The 17,206-nt window shown below is 41.2% G+C and overlaps 2 protein-coding genes across 2 annotated transcripts in view; both read left to right on the forward strand.

Moving 5' to 3' along the window:
* The window catches only part of LOC148105733 (protein NLRC3-like), a 108,812-nt gene that overhangs the window by 26,535 nt on the left and 65,071 nt on the right, over positions 1-17,206 (forward strand). The window contains exons 6-7 of the mRNA XM_087837804.1: positions 6,640-6,813; positions 16,666-16,842. Of these exons, the coding sequence (XP_087693930.1) occupies positions 6,640-6,813; positions 16,666-16,842 (351 nt within the window). The remainder of the gene's footprint in view (positions 1-6,639; positions 6,814-16,665; positions 16,843-17,206) is intronic.
* LOC148105734 (protein NLRC3-like) overlaps positions 2,175-17,206 on the forward strand; it is a 167,328-nt gene continuing 152,296 nt past the window's right edge. Inside the window, exon 1 of the mRNA XM_087837810.1 lies at positions 2,175-2,283. The gene's annotated coding sequence lies outside the window, so the exon portion shown is untranslated. The remainder of the gene's footprint in view (positions 2,284-17,206) is intronic.

Consider the following 17,206-nt stretch of genomic DNA (forward strand, 5'->3'; position numbering starts at 1 on the left):
GTGTATCACCAAATACACTTTTAATATTTTCTAGACAAGAATGTAGTGGCATAATTTTTAACCTCTTTTGGCTCCAAATAGAAGTGACAGACTTGAGCAGGGTTCCTTTAAAGGCTGACAGAAGTGGAGTGGTGACGGGGAGATGTTTGACAGGACAGTGTTTCAGCCTCCACAGGTTCATGTTGTGCTCCATCAGTCAGTGAAGATGAAGTCAGTGGTGATGAGGCTGTAGAGTGTGTGAGGGATGTGAATGAGGATGATGAAGCTCTGATGATAGCAGATAAAAACAGGCAGCAGAGACTTTGAGCCATACAGGACATACAGAACAGCTGAAATCATTATTGAGGCCTCACTGGAATATGGAAGCATCACAGTACAGCTTCAGTGAAGCATTAAAGTCTCTGATATGAGATGAGAAATGAAGCAGCCAGAGCTTTTTCATGAGTGGAAATCCACTGTGACTGTGAGCTGCTGCTACAGCCTCCAGATTAGCTAGCAGCTCATCCTGCTCAACATTTAATCACCAACTTTAATGGAAGTGTGATGTTTTCATGTTTTCAGCTGGAGTGATGGTCAGGGTGGCCTCCCTCTCCTCTTCTTCTCCTCTTCCTCTTTCATTTGTAAAGCCACTTCTGCTGCTTTCATTCATTTGGAAGTCCTGTAGCTGAGTTTGGGTGAGACTAACAGCCTCGGCAGCAGAGGGGAGAAAGGCTGTAACACCACCACTTTACTCTGTTCTACCTGTCACATCATTTTATCAGGAAACAAATATGCTCATGTTTTTACTATGTTTGTCTTGAAGATGTAAGAAGATCACATGGTGCTTTTTATTATTGTGTTGGTTTGTTTCCTGTCTCTTGGATGGAGCCCAGCTGTGCGTGGCCCCTGGGCCTGTGGTCAGAGTGTGTGCTGGATAATCCGGCCCAGGATGAGGCCAAACTGACATGGGATGAAATGTCTGTCACATAATTGAGCTTAGTGTAGTTTCATTTCTGCACAATTTAAAAACAACCAAAACTTTGTTCTGTCTTTTCTATGTTATACTGTAGACTTTCTTTGATACTGTGTCCAAAAGGAGCAGCTTTTACTTTGAAGGGGAGCCATCTCTGTTTCCTCTTCAGGTTGGATGATGGAAGCAAATTAGTAGCTGTGTCCCAAAACGTCGGCTGCATCCTCCGGAGGCCGCATTTGAAGACCGATTACGTCACAGCCAGGCGACGAAGGCTGTCCGTATTTGTCGACTCCTTCAAATGCGGCCAACAAATGCGTCCTTCATTTCCCCGAATTTAAAGGATGGGTCTGGTGTGTCCTTCGTGGCCCACCATATCCCAGACTTAGTGGCGGCTGCTACTAAGTTTTAAAATAACTCTTATTAATCTTTCTGGGTCACAAAATAAACTTTTAACATATTTTCAGGCGAGAAAGTAGCTGTGTAAATAACAAATATCTGCTTGGTTTCTCAAGACATCCCATATTTGCAAAAGTGTTCCGACGTTTTCCGAGACGTCTGTTCCCCACCCGCACAATAGCAAGCCAGGGGGTTCAATAGTCCTTCCAGCCGGCGAGAGCAGCGGACTCCAGGCTTCATCGTTTTCAGAACCCCGCTCTTTCGCTACTCAGGTTTAGGGATGGGTATCGTTTAGGTTTCATCCGATACCGGTGCCAAACCGGTACTTTTGAAATGGTGCTGGTGCTTAAATGGTGCTCAAACCGGTGCTTAAAGAATGGAGAACACAAAATTGGTCCAAAAACCTCTTATGTTCAGCTGTTTTTTGTAAAAAGAAAACAATGTTAGCCTTTTCTGCAGCTATGGGGCATATATGGTATCACTCTTGGCTGGAAGCAGTGCTTAAACAATGGAAAAAACAAACTTTGTCCAAAAACCTCTCATGTTTAGCTGTTTTCCACTTTTTCTTTGGTCATTTTAGCCTTTTTGGCCAGGGTGAAGGGAGTATCTGCCATCAAACAAGAAGACAGCCACATGTAACTACGACGGTGTTTGCTAGTTCACCTTACATTAGTGATGGGTCGTTCGCGAACGAAATGGCTCTTAGAGTCGGCTCTTTGAAGTGAACGACGCGAGCCGGCTCCTTATTGGGAGCCGTGAGGTTTTTTTTTTCTTTCTCTCACCCTCTCTCTCGCCCTTTTTTCCGCTAAACTCCGCACGCGAGGCCTGTACTTTGCGCTGGGCAGAGGGGGGAGGGGCGTTAGTTACACTCACAGTAGCACAGGAACAGAGCCAGAGAGAAAGAGAGCCAGGGACAACAACGTCACATTAGAAAGGTATAGTAATCATCTACTATTTTCAGTTGCAGATGATAAAGGATTCAGAAATCATGCAGGCCCATATGACAGAGAATGTGCATCTTGTTTTTGTGTTAATATTTTAATTTATATTTAATTGTGTTGTGGTTTGCAGTGTTTTGTGTTGTTTCACATTAAATTTGTTTAAAAGGAAAAAGCTGAAAATTTAAATAGTTAAAAGTTTAAAATGTAAATAGTTGTTTTTTGTATTATATGATTTATTTATTTCATTTTATGTGGAGTGAATAAATAAAGTATATTTATGGTGGCCCTTAGAGACAAAGCACGTACAAACTCCAAAACACGTAAAAACTCAGAAGCACGTACAAACTCCAAAACACGTAAAAACTCCGAAGCACGTACAAACTTTAAAACATGTAAAAACTCAGAAGCACGTACAAACTCCAAAACACGTAAAAACTCAGAAGCACATACAAACTTCAAAACATGTAAAAACTCAGAAGCACGTACAAACTCCAAAACACGTAAAAACTCAGAAGCACGTATAAAAGACAACAGAAGTGCTCCAGGATGCTAGGGCGCAGTGTTGAGCTTTTGTTACCTAGTGGTTACACAAGCCAGGAAGTATCAACAACTGGATTTGGTGTGTGGTAGTAACAGGTAAATGAACTTTTTTTTAAATTATTTGAATAAATATGAGTGCTTGTCTATAAATACACAAACAATACACACATACTTTCAATTGTGTAATTTAAGTGATCTGGGTAGCTCTGTTTTGGAGTTTGTTCGTGCTTTTTGGAGTTTGTATATGCTTTAGAGTTTGTACGTGCTTTGTCTCTAGGGGCCATATACATACATATATAAATAAAACCACTTTTTTTTACATTAGTAATTCCTTTTGTGCATAATTTTATATTATTGTTAATGATAAATTAATTAAAGCAACAAAACAACCTGAAGAGCCGGTTCGGAGCCGAAAGAGCCGGCTCTTTTTAGTGAGCCGAGCCGAAAGAGCCGGAAATCCCATCACTACCTTACATGCATTAATGTAATAACGTGGTTAGCCTACTCAACGTAAATTACACACGAACAACATTAAGCTACTTACGCAGAGAAGAACGGCTGCTGCTGCCATCATCATCCATCATCATTTCTGCTACGCTGGCAGGGCTAGGGGCCAGGACTCTCCTCTTCGGGTTTTTGGGGGATGTCGCTAACTCCGGGTCCGATAACAGGCACCACACCCGCAGTAGATGTGCTCGGTGTGAGGTCTCACAGCAAGTTATCAAATACGGCGCATTTTTCGGCTTTTAAAAAAAACGCTATGCGTCGCCAGGTGTTTCATCAGATTCGAGGTGTTACCTCCTTTGACAGTATCAGTTTAAAGCACTTGTTGCAGGCTGCTGAGTTTGCATATTTTGCTGTGAAGTACAGCCAGACTTTTGACCGCTTCACCTTGGGCATTTTTAGTCTGTAGCTCTGCTCTAAAAGAATGTACGTACCTGGACCCGCCTACTATCCTCGGAAACGTAAAATGATTGGCTAGAATCTAAAGTGTATCACAGCTCAGGAAAAAAAGCACCGAAATAAAGCACCGAAATGTGCGCTGCTTTTCGGTCTGGTTACTACCGTTTATGTCAGAACCGGTGCCATCATGGCACCGGATACCGGTACCCATCCCTACTCAGGTTAAACATGACATATAAGTCACTCGGATAACTTAAAAATGTAATTGTTTGCCTTTGTTCGGTGTTTTATTTCTTTCCGGAGTAAATCGGTTTGGCTGAGATCAAAGTTATTAGATTAAATAAAACTTTATTAATCCATCGGGTGGGTTCCTCCGGGATTTTCACACAGCTGAATAAACGGTAAACAGAAAACTGATTAAACAGAAGTGTGAGACAGTCGAGAATTTACGCCAGTGTCCTGTTATATTTTAGATAGCAAGGAGCAGACGGGCGAGTTTATTAAACTCCATCGAGATAGCGGTGACGCGAATCTGAAGGCTAGACCGTACCGTTTCACAGCCTCGCACTTCCAGCCTTTTCAGTCTGGCCCACGTAGACCGCCAAGACCGGGTCCTCCGAAGGATGCAGCCGACGTTTTGGGAAACAGCTAGTGTGTGATGTTCTTTCAGTGTTGCACTTTGTAGACGGTCCCTGAGCACTGGTCTCACAGCCAGCTGCACATAGAGACCAGTGTTGTTAGTCCAGGTCAGAAGATGACTTGTTGGAATGAAAATGAGCTTGTAGTTTGTCTGCTTTAATAATGTGACTGGAAAAAGGTGTTGGACTTCAAATATGTCCATTTCTTTCACACTTCACCTTTAAAAGTGAAGCCTTGTGGTTCCTGGAAGGAAAAACACAACTTTTTCAAGTCTTTGTCCTGTTTTTATGATAAATGTACGACTTTAATCAGGGCTCGCAAAATTTCAAAATCCCTGGTAGCCCTTCGGGCAGGGACTCTTCAGTTTTTGGAAGCCCAAAATAAATTTAAGTAGCCCGAATAAAAAAGAGAGCAAATTTTTTGATTGATGTTTTGTTTCCTTTACAATATTATACTTTAATGTATAATATTGTAAAGGAAACAAAACATTAATCAAAAAATTGTTGAAACACAAATTACAACATTGTATAAAAATTACAATCATCAACTCAAATACTTGGTTCTAATTGAACAGAAATTTCTATGAACTTGTAAGAACTGTGTAGAACATGAATCAGTCTGTGTCAGATCCTCAATCTGAAATTTCCACTGAAGTCACGGGTAAGAGGCAAGTGGAACCAAGATCTAGGCCATTTGCTTTTTGAAGTTTGCAAAGACTGCTAAATTGTGCCAGTGGTAGTTCACTCTTTGCAACATAGTATGCTGTTCTAAACAGATTTTCAGGTTTATTTTTAGTATGTTATTTGCAATTGGTGTTTGTTCTGGGAAAGATATTGCGGACTGAGCAGTAATGCATTTCTTGCATTTCTCATGGGTTCTAATGGGGGCCTTTCTTAAAATTACTGGTCCCAGTAACAAAGGCGCGTTTCGACTCAGAAATCGAGGGAAAACCAACAACACAGCCGGCAGAACATTATGTTATTTACACTGGTGCACATAAGTGGTCCGCATGTGCGCATTCGTTGTCAAAATAAAAGACGCGCACCAGATAAGAAGTTGCAACGCGCGTTTGCGTCCATATAAAAGGCAGTGTTTTTGTCCGCTAGAGTGGGATTTTCACGGCACATTCTGCACCACATCTCTGTGCGTTCATCATTTGTTTGAAGCCAGCTCACCTCCTGCAACCACTTTTCCGAGAATACGTGCTTCTTTTGTGGTTCGGACTCCTTCTGACATTTCTTTGGAGGTGGAGGAACACTTAAGTAATTGCTTAAAGGAGCTTCTTCGACATCTTTAAGAGTTCTAAACAAATGTCTGTCCTCCTCCAGAAAATCTTATGTACGCAAACACGCGTTGCAACTTCTTATCTTGTGCGCGTTTTTTATTTTGACAGCAAATGCGCACCTGCGGACCACTTATGTGCAGCCCTGGTTATTTAGCTCGTCATATTGCAGCCACAGAAATTCTTTTGTCCATGAAACCATAAAGCTGCACTTTCTTTTTGCCTTATAGTCTGATTTGTCATAACTTTTCCGTTTTGTGGTAAGCGTTTCTTTGGCTGTCACTTCTTCACGCTGACCTGTCTTGTTTGGCTCAGCAGAACTAAAATATATATCCTGCTGCTTTTACACACGCACTCACATAACGCTCAGCGATTCTCTGCGCGATCAACCTCTCACATGTTTAAGCTTGCTGCGGGAGATTTCACTTGTCATGTTTGCATAGTAAGCTAACGATTGATAAGACGATGTCAGAGGAATTGGTGCGCAAATTATCATCACTCACCAATCAGTGCTGTCGCTCTCTATACACAGTTCGCGCGATTGCAAAGTGAAAGCAAAAAACAAGCGCAAATTCAAACGCGATTTCAATATGTCACATATTGACAGTGGCTCACCGATGCCAATGACATAATTACCCAGCTACATTTCCGAAAGAATGCAAAAGCATTGACATATATTTTTCCTTCCTACAATAGCCCGACGGGCAGGGCAGAGATAGATTTTGGTAGCCCGACTGGAAAAATCGCTAGCCCCGGGACGTCGGGCTAGCGATTTTGCGAGTCCTGTTAATGTGAAACATTCAGAGTTTTTTTCTCTTTTTGTGTTTGTTTGAAGCTGCTTCCTGTTGGCTTCAGCTGTTTGGAGTTTCCATTTTCTAAACTTCTACATTCTGAACCTTCTTCAGCTCTGAACAGATGATGAAACACTGAATGTTTTCGAGCTCACACTTTGTCTAATAAACTTACATCTTTCATTCTTTATACAGATTGAGGGACTGTGGTTTGTCAAAGATCAGCTGTGATTATCTGGCAGCAGCGCTGAAGTCCAACCCCTCCCATCTGAGAGAGCTGGACCTGAGCTACAACAAGATGCAGGATTCAGGAGTGAAGCATCTGTGTGGTTTCTTGGAGATTCCAGGATGTGGACTTGAAACTCTGAGGTCAGTCAGCATGTTTTAGTTGTGCTGAGATGAATATGATGTGAAAGTTGTGCTGACACTAAACTGCAGACATCAGGCTGATATTATACATGATCCACACTGAGGATCTTCATGGTAAAGTCTGTTTTCTTCTTCTCTGGTTTAGTCCATTGACTGCAGCAGAATAATGTTCATATTTCAAACAGTGATACTCAACGTATGGCCCGCGGCCCACACGCGGCCTTCCCACCTTTCCTGATTCAGAGAGAGGGGACCCTGATTAACTGTGTAGTGTTCTTCCTCACAGTTCTAAGTATCACACACAACAATGAATAATCCACAGCTGACTGTCTTTAGCAGGTCAAAGGTCACGGCACACAGCAGACAGTGGGAAATATTATAATTCTGATCATTTATCAGCACATATCCATATGTATAAAAACAAAGCTGACACTGTGAGACTTGATCACAGGTGTGATCATCACAGCAGAGGCCTTTGTGTCAAAGTCACTGAGGATCAAACAGAAACACATGAAGCAGATTTTCCTGTTCTGGCTTTTTATAGCAGATAACCTTCAAAATATTCTGCAGTCGATCAAAAACTGAAGAAAACCATGAATCAACATGTGAACATGACCTGATGCTGCTGAAGTGAAGCAAAGTTACAGAGGTTTGATTACAGACACAGCTGAGAGTTTGTAATCTGTCATCATTTTAAAAGGTTTAAACTTCTTCAGTATTGAACAGCAGAAATGAGGCTTTGTTTTCTGAGGCCGACAGCAGTGAACACAACAGCAGACTGGTGTGTAATAAGCAGTGAATAATGCAGAAAACAGATTTTTGAAGGTAAACTGTTCTTGAAGTACACTGAGAGAGAGAGAGCTGTGCAGGAAGTAAACGTCAAAGTCAGAGAGAATTCATGACGATGTTCATCAAACGTAAAGCGTAGTTTGGATCTTCTTTTGCTGCTGGTTCAGTCAGTTTTGGTTGGAGACAGATGAAACCTGCAGCTTCAGGATCTGTGAGCTGTCCACTTTCAGCCCCGACGACGTGTCCGTGTACGTGCCGTCGAGTGAACAATCCACGCTCTGTGTTTCCATCTTTGTGTGTTTAGCCGCTCTCATTTTCTGTTTTATCTGTGTAGTGGCAATTCCTTTTGTTTGACAAACCAAACATCCCACAATTAAAGGTCCACAAGCCACTGCTGCACTGAGATACTATTTTATACGCAGGGAAAAGAAGTCCACTGTCCAACTTGAAAGTTTCATTTTTATGGTTTATTTATCCAGTTTGGCAAGCAATAACAAAATCCATTTTTTTGTTACTCCCTGCTGCTTCTCCTGCTCTGGTAAAAAACCATAGGCCCACCCCAGTTCATGCTGGTCCTATACCAGTCTCTTTATTTATAGAAACAAAATGGCCCTACAGCTCTTACTGACTAATTTAACAAAGTAACATCAAACAAACATTGAAACAAAATGTTAACCGACAAATAAACTTGTAAAAAAAACCCAAAATATAAGTAAACTAACAACAAACTGTAACTAATTTCAAAACAATAAAAAATAAGAACAAATAGCTCCAACACTCCGGCCCCTAATTGTGCATAAATCACAATTACTTTAAAGTCCCAAAAGGAGGAACTATTCCCTTAAGCAGGTCCTTAATCTTTGTTAATGATCTTCTTCACGATGAGGCTTCCAGTAGCAAAATAAGTTTTGTCACTGGCCTTTCCAAAACACTGGTCTTTGTTTGTAGTCTCACAGAACGCACCAAGCCTTTTGCACCCTGGTTTACACTTAAGACTTTTGCCATCATCCACGATCCTCTTGGAGCTGTAGCGTCTGCAATTAAAACAACATCTCCAGGTATAAGACATCTTTTAGTCCTCATCCATTTTTGTCTTTCTTGCATCAGAGGTAGGTACTCAGAAAGCCATCTCTTCCAGAACAACTCTGCCATGTACTGTACCTGTTTCCACCTTTTTCTGACATGCAGATCACTTGGATCAAACAGTCCTGGTGGTAAAACTGGTTTATTTTTCAGCAACAACAAGTGATTGGGTGTCAGTGCTTCAAGATCATTTGAGTCATCTGAAACTCTGGTAATGGGTCTGTCGTTCAATATAGCTTCAACCTCACAGAAGACTGTTTGGAGTCCTTCATCATCCAAAACTTGTTCTTTGAGAACTGAGGCTAAAATACTCTTTATTGAATGAATAAGGCGCTCCCACACACCGCCTGGGTGAGAAGCTGCTGGGATGTTAAAGTTCCATTTCATGCCATCCTGAACAAAAGCCTTTTGAATTTTAGCATGGTTCAGCTCAGTCAAACTTTCTTTCAACTCTCGATTCGCCCCAACAAAATTTGTAGCATTATCAGATCTGATGGTCGAAACTGGGCCTCGTCTACAGATGAACCTCCGCACAGCATTTATACAGGAGTCTGTATCAAGTGTACATGCAATCTCCAGATGTACTGCACGACTGGTGAAACAAGTAAAAAGAACTCCATACCTTTTAAGGAGACTTCGTCCTCTTTTAACACTTATAGGTCCAAAATAGTCCACTCCAACATTTGTGAATGGAGCTGTGTCTGGCAGGACTCTCTCTTCAGCCAGATCCGCCATCTTTTGTTCAACAAACTTTCCTCTGTTGCGTCTACACGTGATACAAGCGATACAACAAGAGATGATTTTCCTGGCAGCAGAATTTGCATTTAATATCCAGTATTTTTGTCTTAGTTTTGACAGCATGTGTGCTCTTCCTGCATGTCCCAACCTTTGATGGATATGGCGTAAAATCAGTGTTGACACGTGCATATCTTTTGTCAAAATTGCAGGATGCTTTACTTCCATAGGCATGGCTGTTTTATTCAATCGGCCACCCACTCTGAGGATTCCTGAATCCAACACTGGATCAAGTTTGTAAAGACAACTTCCCTTGGAGACTCCTTTGAGGCCATTGCTGATTAAAGCCATTTCGTTGTTGTGCATATTGAATAATAGCTTGTTCTGCCTTTGCTAAATCTTCTGAAGTCAGATTTCCTTTCTTCAAAGTGGTCCTAAATCTTCCCATTCTTATCTCCACTTCTTTCTGACTTTCCAGATCATTCTTATTCAAACCTGCAGCAAGCAACTCTGTCCTCTTCTGCGCCAGCAACACCAAGGCCTCTTTCAGCTTTAAAAGCCAGGCTACAGAGATTTTAAGTTTTGCCCAAGACGAGAAGTAATGGATAAGATAGTTGGTAGGATTTTGTAATTCCTTCACAATGACATTCATTGTCAGGTCCTTTTTGACCTCTGGGTCATCTGCAGAAATTACACTGTACTCCACATCCAGTTTAGGCCATTCCTTTTCTGACTTATAGAGAAATTCTGGCCCTTTTATCCATCTTCTACATTTGAGGAAATCCCCAGCACTCATTCCTCTGGATGCATCATCTGCAGGATTCTCCTTGGAAGAAACATATCTCCACTGATTCACATCTGTTGCTTCTTGAATGACAGCAATTCTGTTTGCAACAAAAGTATTAAATCTTCTGGTTTCATTGGAAATGTATTTCAGTACTGTTGTACTATCAGTCCAAAAAACTGATTTTTCCAACCTTACCTGCAGCTCTTTTTGCAGAAGCATATTCACTCAAACTGCAAGAACTGCAGTCGTCAATTCCAGCCTGGGAATTGTAGTTTGCTTGAGAGGAGCAACTCTAGCCTTCCCCAGGATAAAAGCAACATGTTTGATGTTATTCTTTTCCAACTTTAAATATGACACTGTTCCATAACCATCTTGACTTGCATCAGAAAAATGATGAAGTTGTGCCTTATCTGGTCTTCCAAAGCAACTTGGTTTAATGCAACGTTCCACTTTGAACTTTGAAATCAGCTGGAGATCCTCCAGCCAATCACGCCACCGCTGGGAAAGTGAGTGGGGAGTAACTTCATCCCACTTCAAATTTTGTCGGCAAAGCTCTTGTAACAACAGTTTAGCTGGCATACTGAAGGGAGACAAGATTCCCAAAGGATCATACAGTAAGCAGACCACAGACAAAATGCCCCTTCTGGTTGTTGGACGGTCCTGCAAGGAGGTTCTGAACCAGAACTTGTCTGTTTCTATGCACCACTGTAAACCCAGTGCTCTCTCAACTGGAAGTTGATCTGCATCCAAATCCAGAGCCTTAATTTCCTTTGCTCTTCTTTCCTCTGGGATTGAGCACTGAGCACTGTGCGACTGTTGCTGATCCATTTTGAAAGCTTAAAACCTCCTTTAGCGCAGATATCTGTCAGCCTCTTCACCATGTGCACTGCCTCCTCTTCTGAAGCAACAGATTTCAAACCATCATCCACATAAAAGTTTCTTTTGACTGTATCAACCACTTCAGCTGGAAACTGTTGTGCATTATCATCTGCAGTTCTCTGTAGAGCATAATTTGCACAGCTTGGCGAAGAAACAAATGCACCTTCATCCGGTATTCCTGTGCAGACCTTGTAGTGTCGCCTTGTTGCCACCACAGGAAACGGAGAAAGTTGACGTGTTTTTCTGAGACGTGAACTTGGTGAAACATGGAATCAATGTCTGCCATTAATGCAACAGGCTCTTGTCTAAATCTGATCAGAACTCCAACCAGCGAGCTTGTGAGATCAGGTCCCTGTAGAAGCTGGCTGTTCAATGATGCTCCTTTGTAAGCTGTTCCACAGTCAAATACAACTCTTAACTTGCCCTTTGTGGGATGATACACTCCGTGATGAGTGATGAGGGATGTACCACACCTTTCCATCATCTTTGTTCAACTCATCTGCAGACACAAGCTCGGCATATCCTTGTTCAAGCATGTTGTTTACACATTCAGTGTATTCATCCTTATAATGAGCATCCTTTTCAAATCTCTGTCTGAGACTCTGGAGACGCTGCTCTGCGACACAGAGGTTATTTGGCAAGCTGGGACCTTCTCTCCTGAAAGGCAAATCAATGTGATAATGATTTTCAATAGGTTTTATTGAACTACTAACAATATCCATGAAACACATATCCTCTCTGGACATTTCAGTCTGCTCCTCTGAGGATCTTTCATTAAAATCAAGATTGTACTGTTTAATCAACATTTCTTCAAGACGCTCAACAGAAATCCTATTGGCTGTTACAGCAGTGCGGTTGTTTTTATTTCCACTGTTACTTCCAGTGCACAAGGGACCATTTATGACCCAGCCAACTTTTGTTTTTACAGCATAAGGTCCACCCTCCACACTGTTTATCACCTTCCATGGCTCTAAAACATTGGAAGCATCAGTGCCTATCAGTAGCTCCACCTCTGCATCAATGTTGTGAAGTTTAACAGGTTTAAGATGAGGCCACTGATTGATGTCGCCTTGCTGGGGAATATTGACTGTAGAAACTGGCATGGTCTTTTGAGTCAAAACATCTGGCAACGGCATGAAATCGTTTGCTTCAAAACCAGACAGAACTTGTGCACTAACAATCCTATCTTGACTCATTGTTCTCAAAAGGATATTGGTCTTTTTACCTTTTAGATTCAGTCTTTTTGCCAGGGTTTCTGTACAGAATGTACCAGAACTTCCAGGATCAAAAAACGCATAGGTTTGCACGATTTTATTGCTCTTTTGGCTCTTAACTTGAAATGGAACTATAGGAAAAACTGCATCAACTTCATGACCGGTCCCAATATGCCCACATGTCTGAATGGTTGCCGTTGAAAAGTTGACATTAGAGCTTTTCATCTGTTGAGCTTGTTTTGAGGGTGCACCTGGATCTTTTCGCTCTATATGAAGAACCCCTGGGTGCTTTTGGTGACACACGTTGCAATCCAAACGACTCCTACAGTCTTTGCTTGTGTGACCAACTTTTAAACAACCAAAACAAATTCCCTTTTCCTTGATAAAAGTCAACTTATCCCGATGCATTTTAGCTTTAAACTGCTTACAATTCTCTAGTAAATGATTGCTGTGTGAACAAAACAAACAACTATGCAGAACAGTGGAATTTGTTCTGCTTCCAGTTGATTGAGCTTTGACTCCTGAAACTGTACTGACATTAGTGGCAAAACTACTTCCCTTATTTCTTTGCTTGGTGGAACTTGAAACTTTAAAGCTGCTTCCAGATTGTGAGTCTTGGATGTTGCCAAACACTGGATCTGATGCTACTTTCACCTGTTTTATTATGAAGGCAACCAGATCAGTGAACACTGCTCTGTGACCATTTTGTTCCTGTAGTTCATAGGCAACAACTCTCCATTTTTCCCTCAATTTGTATGGAAGTTTCATAACAATCATTCTCATATTTGGGGGCAAATCCAACTCCTTCATATAAACAACTTGCTGTGTTAGATTCAAACATCCTTGAAGAAAAAGAGAGAATGACTGTAGACCTTTCACATCCTCACTTTTAATAGGTGCCCAACTCACAATCCTCTCCATATATGCAGAGGCAATTTTATTTTCGTTCCCAAAATGTTCTTCAAGAAGATATTTGGCTGTGGAATAGCCCTGCTCAGGAGGTAAATGCTGACAACTATGCACCAAGACTTTAGGCTGCCCCCTAGTGAACTGCTCTAAAAAATGCAAACAGTCGCTCCAGTTATCAGTTTTAGCTTCCACTCCATTTTCAAAGGCATTCATAAATGATCTGTACTGTAAAGGGTCTCCATCAAACATAGGGATGTTTCTGGCTGGGAGGACAGAAGATAAATTTTGTTTTACAAGCAAAGTAGTGATGTCATTTAGTTTTTGCATAATATTGACAATCTCCTTCGTGCTATTCTCAGTCAAAGTAGGAGACTGAGGCTGTGTTTGCTGCGTCACTTGAGCTGAATCATCCACCTGATGTTGGTTTTGACTTTGTCTAGGTATGATTACTTGTGATTCAGATGCAGAATTTGTACCAGAGTAATCTCTTTCTGCCGGAACAAATGCATCAGCACAAGGATTTAAACTAGGCGCTTCTTGTACGTGCCCTCTTTCAAAATAAGAGTTCATTCCATCAGAACGCTCAGAGCTACAAACTGAGTTTATTTTTAAGACACGAAGCTTTGCATTGGTTGCTGCCAGCTCTGTTTCCAAGGATAATTTCTCCTTTTCTTTTCTCAGTTTTTCCTCTTGCGCTTCAGTAGAATGTTTTTTCTTTAATGCAGCGAGTCGCTCCATGAGCGCTGCTTTGTCAGCCGCAGCTTTAATGCGTGCGGAAGATGTTGATGAAATTCGACTTTGCTGTGACAAGGTTTTTGAAGGTGGCTTTACACTTGAGATATTAGAGACACTGTCTTCAGGATTTATTTCATCCAAACTTTCAACAGCTTGATCATTAAGAACAGTATTGCTTTGTTCAATATACGGCTCGCCGGTTTCCTGCAACCAAACCTTTACTTTGTCCATAAAAACAGAGAATGCTGTCACCTAAGACTAAAAATGTGCGCTTTGCCTTTTCACTTCATCTTCTGGCAGTGGCAAACTTAAAAAGGATTCTTGCAAAGCGTTTGCATCTTGATAGCATTTAATAAAGTTCCCAAATTCAGAAGACACTTCCTTAACGTTCTCATGTGAAGTCATTAAAGCGGAAATATACTTAGATGCTTGCTTACACATTGAACTCCGCTTTTCTTGGCATGTCTTTATATACAAATCCAAACCTTTTGGTGTAAATTTGATGCTTCTTTTCTCTGCTTGCATCTGAGTGTCATCCTCTTGTTTACTCTTAATATCCGACATTTTTATTGTCCTCTTGGATTATTTCAAACATTATAAAGATGCACAGCACACTGAGAATCCATAGCATAGAGCACAAACATGACATCCATTTACCTGCTGATTGCAGCGAACAAACATTTCCACAGAGGGGGTTGGCATGTTTCAATTAGTGATCCAATTATGCACAAATTTAGTACATCAAAACACAGTTCATCAATCCTTGTAGTGAAATAATGTCTTTAAACTCCAATAGCTTCACCGTTTTCCTTTACGGCTTAAACAATATTATCACTCACCAGTTTGAAATCTTTGAAATCCATATATCCAACATATCCATTAATGAAGGATTATTCCTTTGTCCACGGGCGGGCTTTTTACTTTATGTAGTGGCAATTCCTTTTGTTTGACTAACCAAACATCCAACAATTAAAGATCCACAAGCCATTGCTGCACTGAGATACTATTTTGTACGCAGGCAAAAGAAGTCCACTGCCCAAATTTGAAAGTTGCGTTTTTATGGTTTATTTATCCAGTTTGGCAATAACAAGATCCATTTTTTTGTTACTTTCTGCTGCTTCTCCTGCTCTGGTAAAAAACCATAGGCCCATCCCAGTGCATGCTGGTCCTATACCAGTCTCTTTATTTATAGAAACAAAATGGCCCTACAGCTCTTACTGACTAATTTAACAAAGTAACATCAAACAAACATTGAAACAAAATGTTAACCGACAAATAAACTTGTAAATAAACCCCAAAATATAAGTAAACTAACAACAAACTTTAACTAATTTCAAAATAACAAAAAATAAGAACAAATAGCTCCAACAATCTGTTTGGTTGTTGTTGAAATACTTTTGGGAGCTTTAACCTGAGATTCTGGCAAAATACATTTATATTAAAAATCGATTCAGGATTGAATGAATCAACATCGCTTTATTCAAATTAAAACCATTTAAATAGGAAAATCCATTTTTTTACACCAGCCTCTAATGCTGGGTAATGTCAGCTGATCCATGTGCAGCTCGCTGTGAGGCTCAGGGAGCGTCTACAAAGTGCAACACTGAAAGAACATCATCCATAAATATTGAGTATTAACTGGACTCTCATACAGTGACACTCAAATGCTTTTAAACATCAGCTTATCCTGCTGATCCAAGTCCAACACTGAGTTTGTAAAAACGTGTCTGTCAATCATTTTGTTTGGTTTCTGAGGAAAATGATTCAATAACTTGTTGCTAATACACAACATTTCATCATATTTCCTCATAACCCTCTTTTGTTTGAACATTTGAATCCCATTTGAATTTGCAATAAAGGATCCACAGAGTTTGGTGACAATAATGACAGTAGATGTTTGTGTGAAAGTGTTGGAAGCAAATTAGTGTGTGATGTTCTTTCAGTGTTGCACTTTGTAGACGGTCCCTGAGCACTGGTCTCACAGCCAGCTGCACATAGAGACCAGTGTTGTTAGTCCAGGTCAGAAGATGACTTGTTGGAATGAAAATGAGCTTGTAGTTTGTCTGCTTTAATAATGTGACTGGAAAAAGGTGTTGGACTTCAAATATGTCCATTTCTTTCACACTTCACCTTTAAAAGTAATGGTAAATGGTAAATGGCCTGCATTTGTATAGCGCTTTTCTAGTCCTTAAGGACCCCAAAGCGCTTTACACTACATTCAGTCATTCACCCACTCACACACGCATTCACACACTGGTGATGGCAAGCTACATTGTAGCCACAGCTGCCCTGGGGCGCACTGACAGAGGCGAGGCTGCCGGACACAGGCGCCACCGGGCCCTCTGACCACCACCAGTAGGCAAATATGGGGTTAGTATCTTGCCCAAGGATATTTGGCATGTAGCCAGGAGGCAGCCTGGGATCGAACCACAGACCTTCTGATTAGTGGCTGACCTGCTCTGCCACCTGAGAAAAGTGAAGCCTTGTGGTCTTTTTCCTGTTTTTATGATAAATGTACGACTTTAATGTGAAACGTTCAGAGTTTTTTCTCTTGTTGTGTTTGTTTGAAGCTGCTTCCCGTTGGCTTCAGCTGTTTGGAGTTTCCATTTTCTAAACTTCTACATTCTGAAACTTCTTCAGCTCTGAAAAGATGATGAAACACTAAATGATTTCAAGCTCACACTTTGTCTAATAAACTTACATCTTTCATTCTTTATACAGATTGAAGGACTGTGGTTTGTCAGAGATCAGCTGTGATTATCTGGCAGCAGCACTGAAGTCCAACCCCTCCCATCTGAGAGAGCTGGAGCTGAGCTACAACTACAACCTGCAGGATTCAAGAGTGAAGCATCTGTGTGGTTTTCTGGAGAGTCCAGGATGTGGACTTGAAACTCTGGGGTCAGTCAGCATGTTTTAGTTGTGCTGAGATGAATATGATGTGAAAGTTGTGCTGATACTAAACTGCAGACATCAGGCTGATATTATACTGATCCACACTGAGGATCTTCATGGTAAAGTCTGTTTTCTTCTTCTCTGGTTTAGTCCATTGACTACAGCAGAGAAATGTTCACACATCAAACAGTGATACTCAACGTATGGCCCACGGCCCACACGCGGCCTGCCCACCTTTCCTGATTCAGAGAGAGGGGACCCTGATTAACTGTGTAGTGTTCTTCCTCACAGTTCTAAGTATCACACACAACAATGAATAATCCACAGCTGACTGTCTTTAGCAGGTCAAAGGTCACGGCACACAGCAGAC

This window comes from Neolamprologus brichardi, chromosome 3 (genome assembly GCF_056152115.1).
Source record: "Neolamprologus brichardi isolate AB-2024 chromosome 3, ASM5615211v1, whole genome shotgun sequence".
NCBI lineage: Eukaryota > Metazoa > Chordata > Actinopteri > Cichliformes > Cichlidae > Neolamprologus > Neolamprologus brichardi.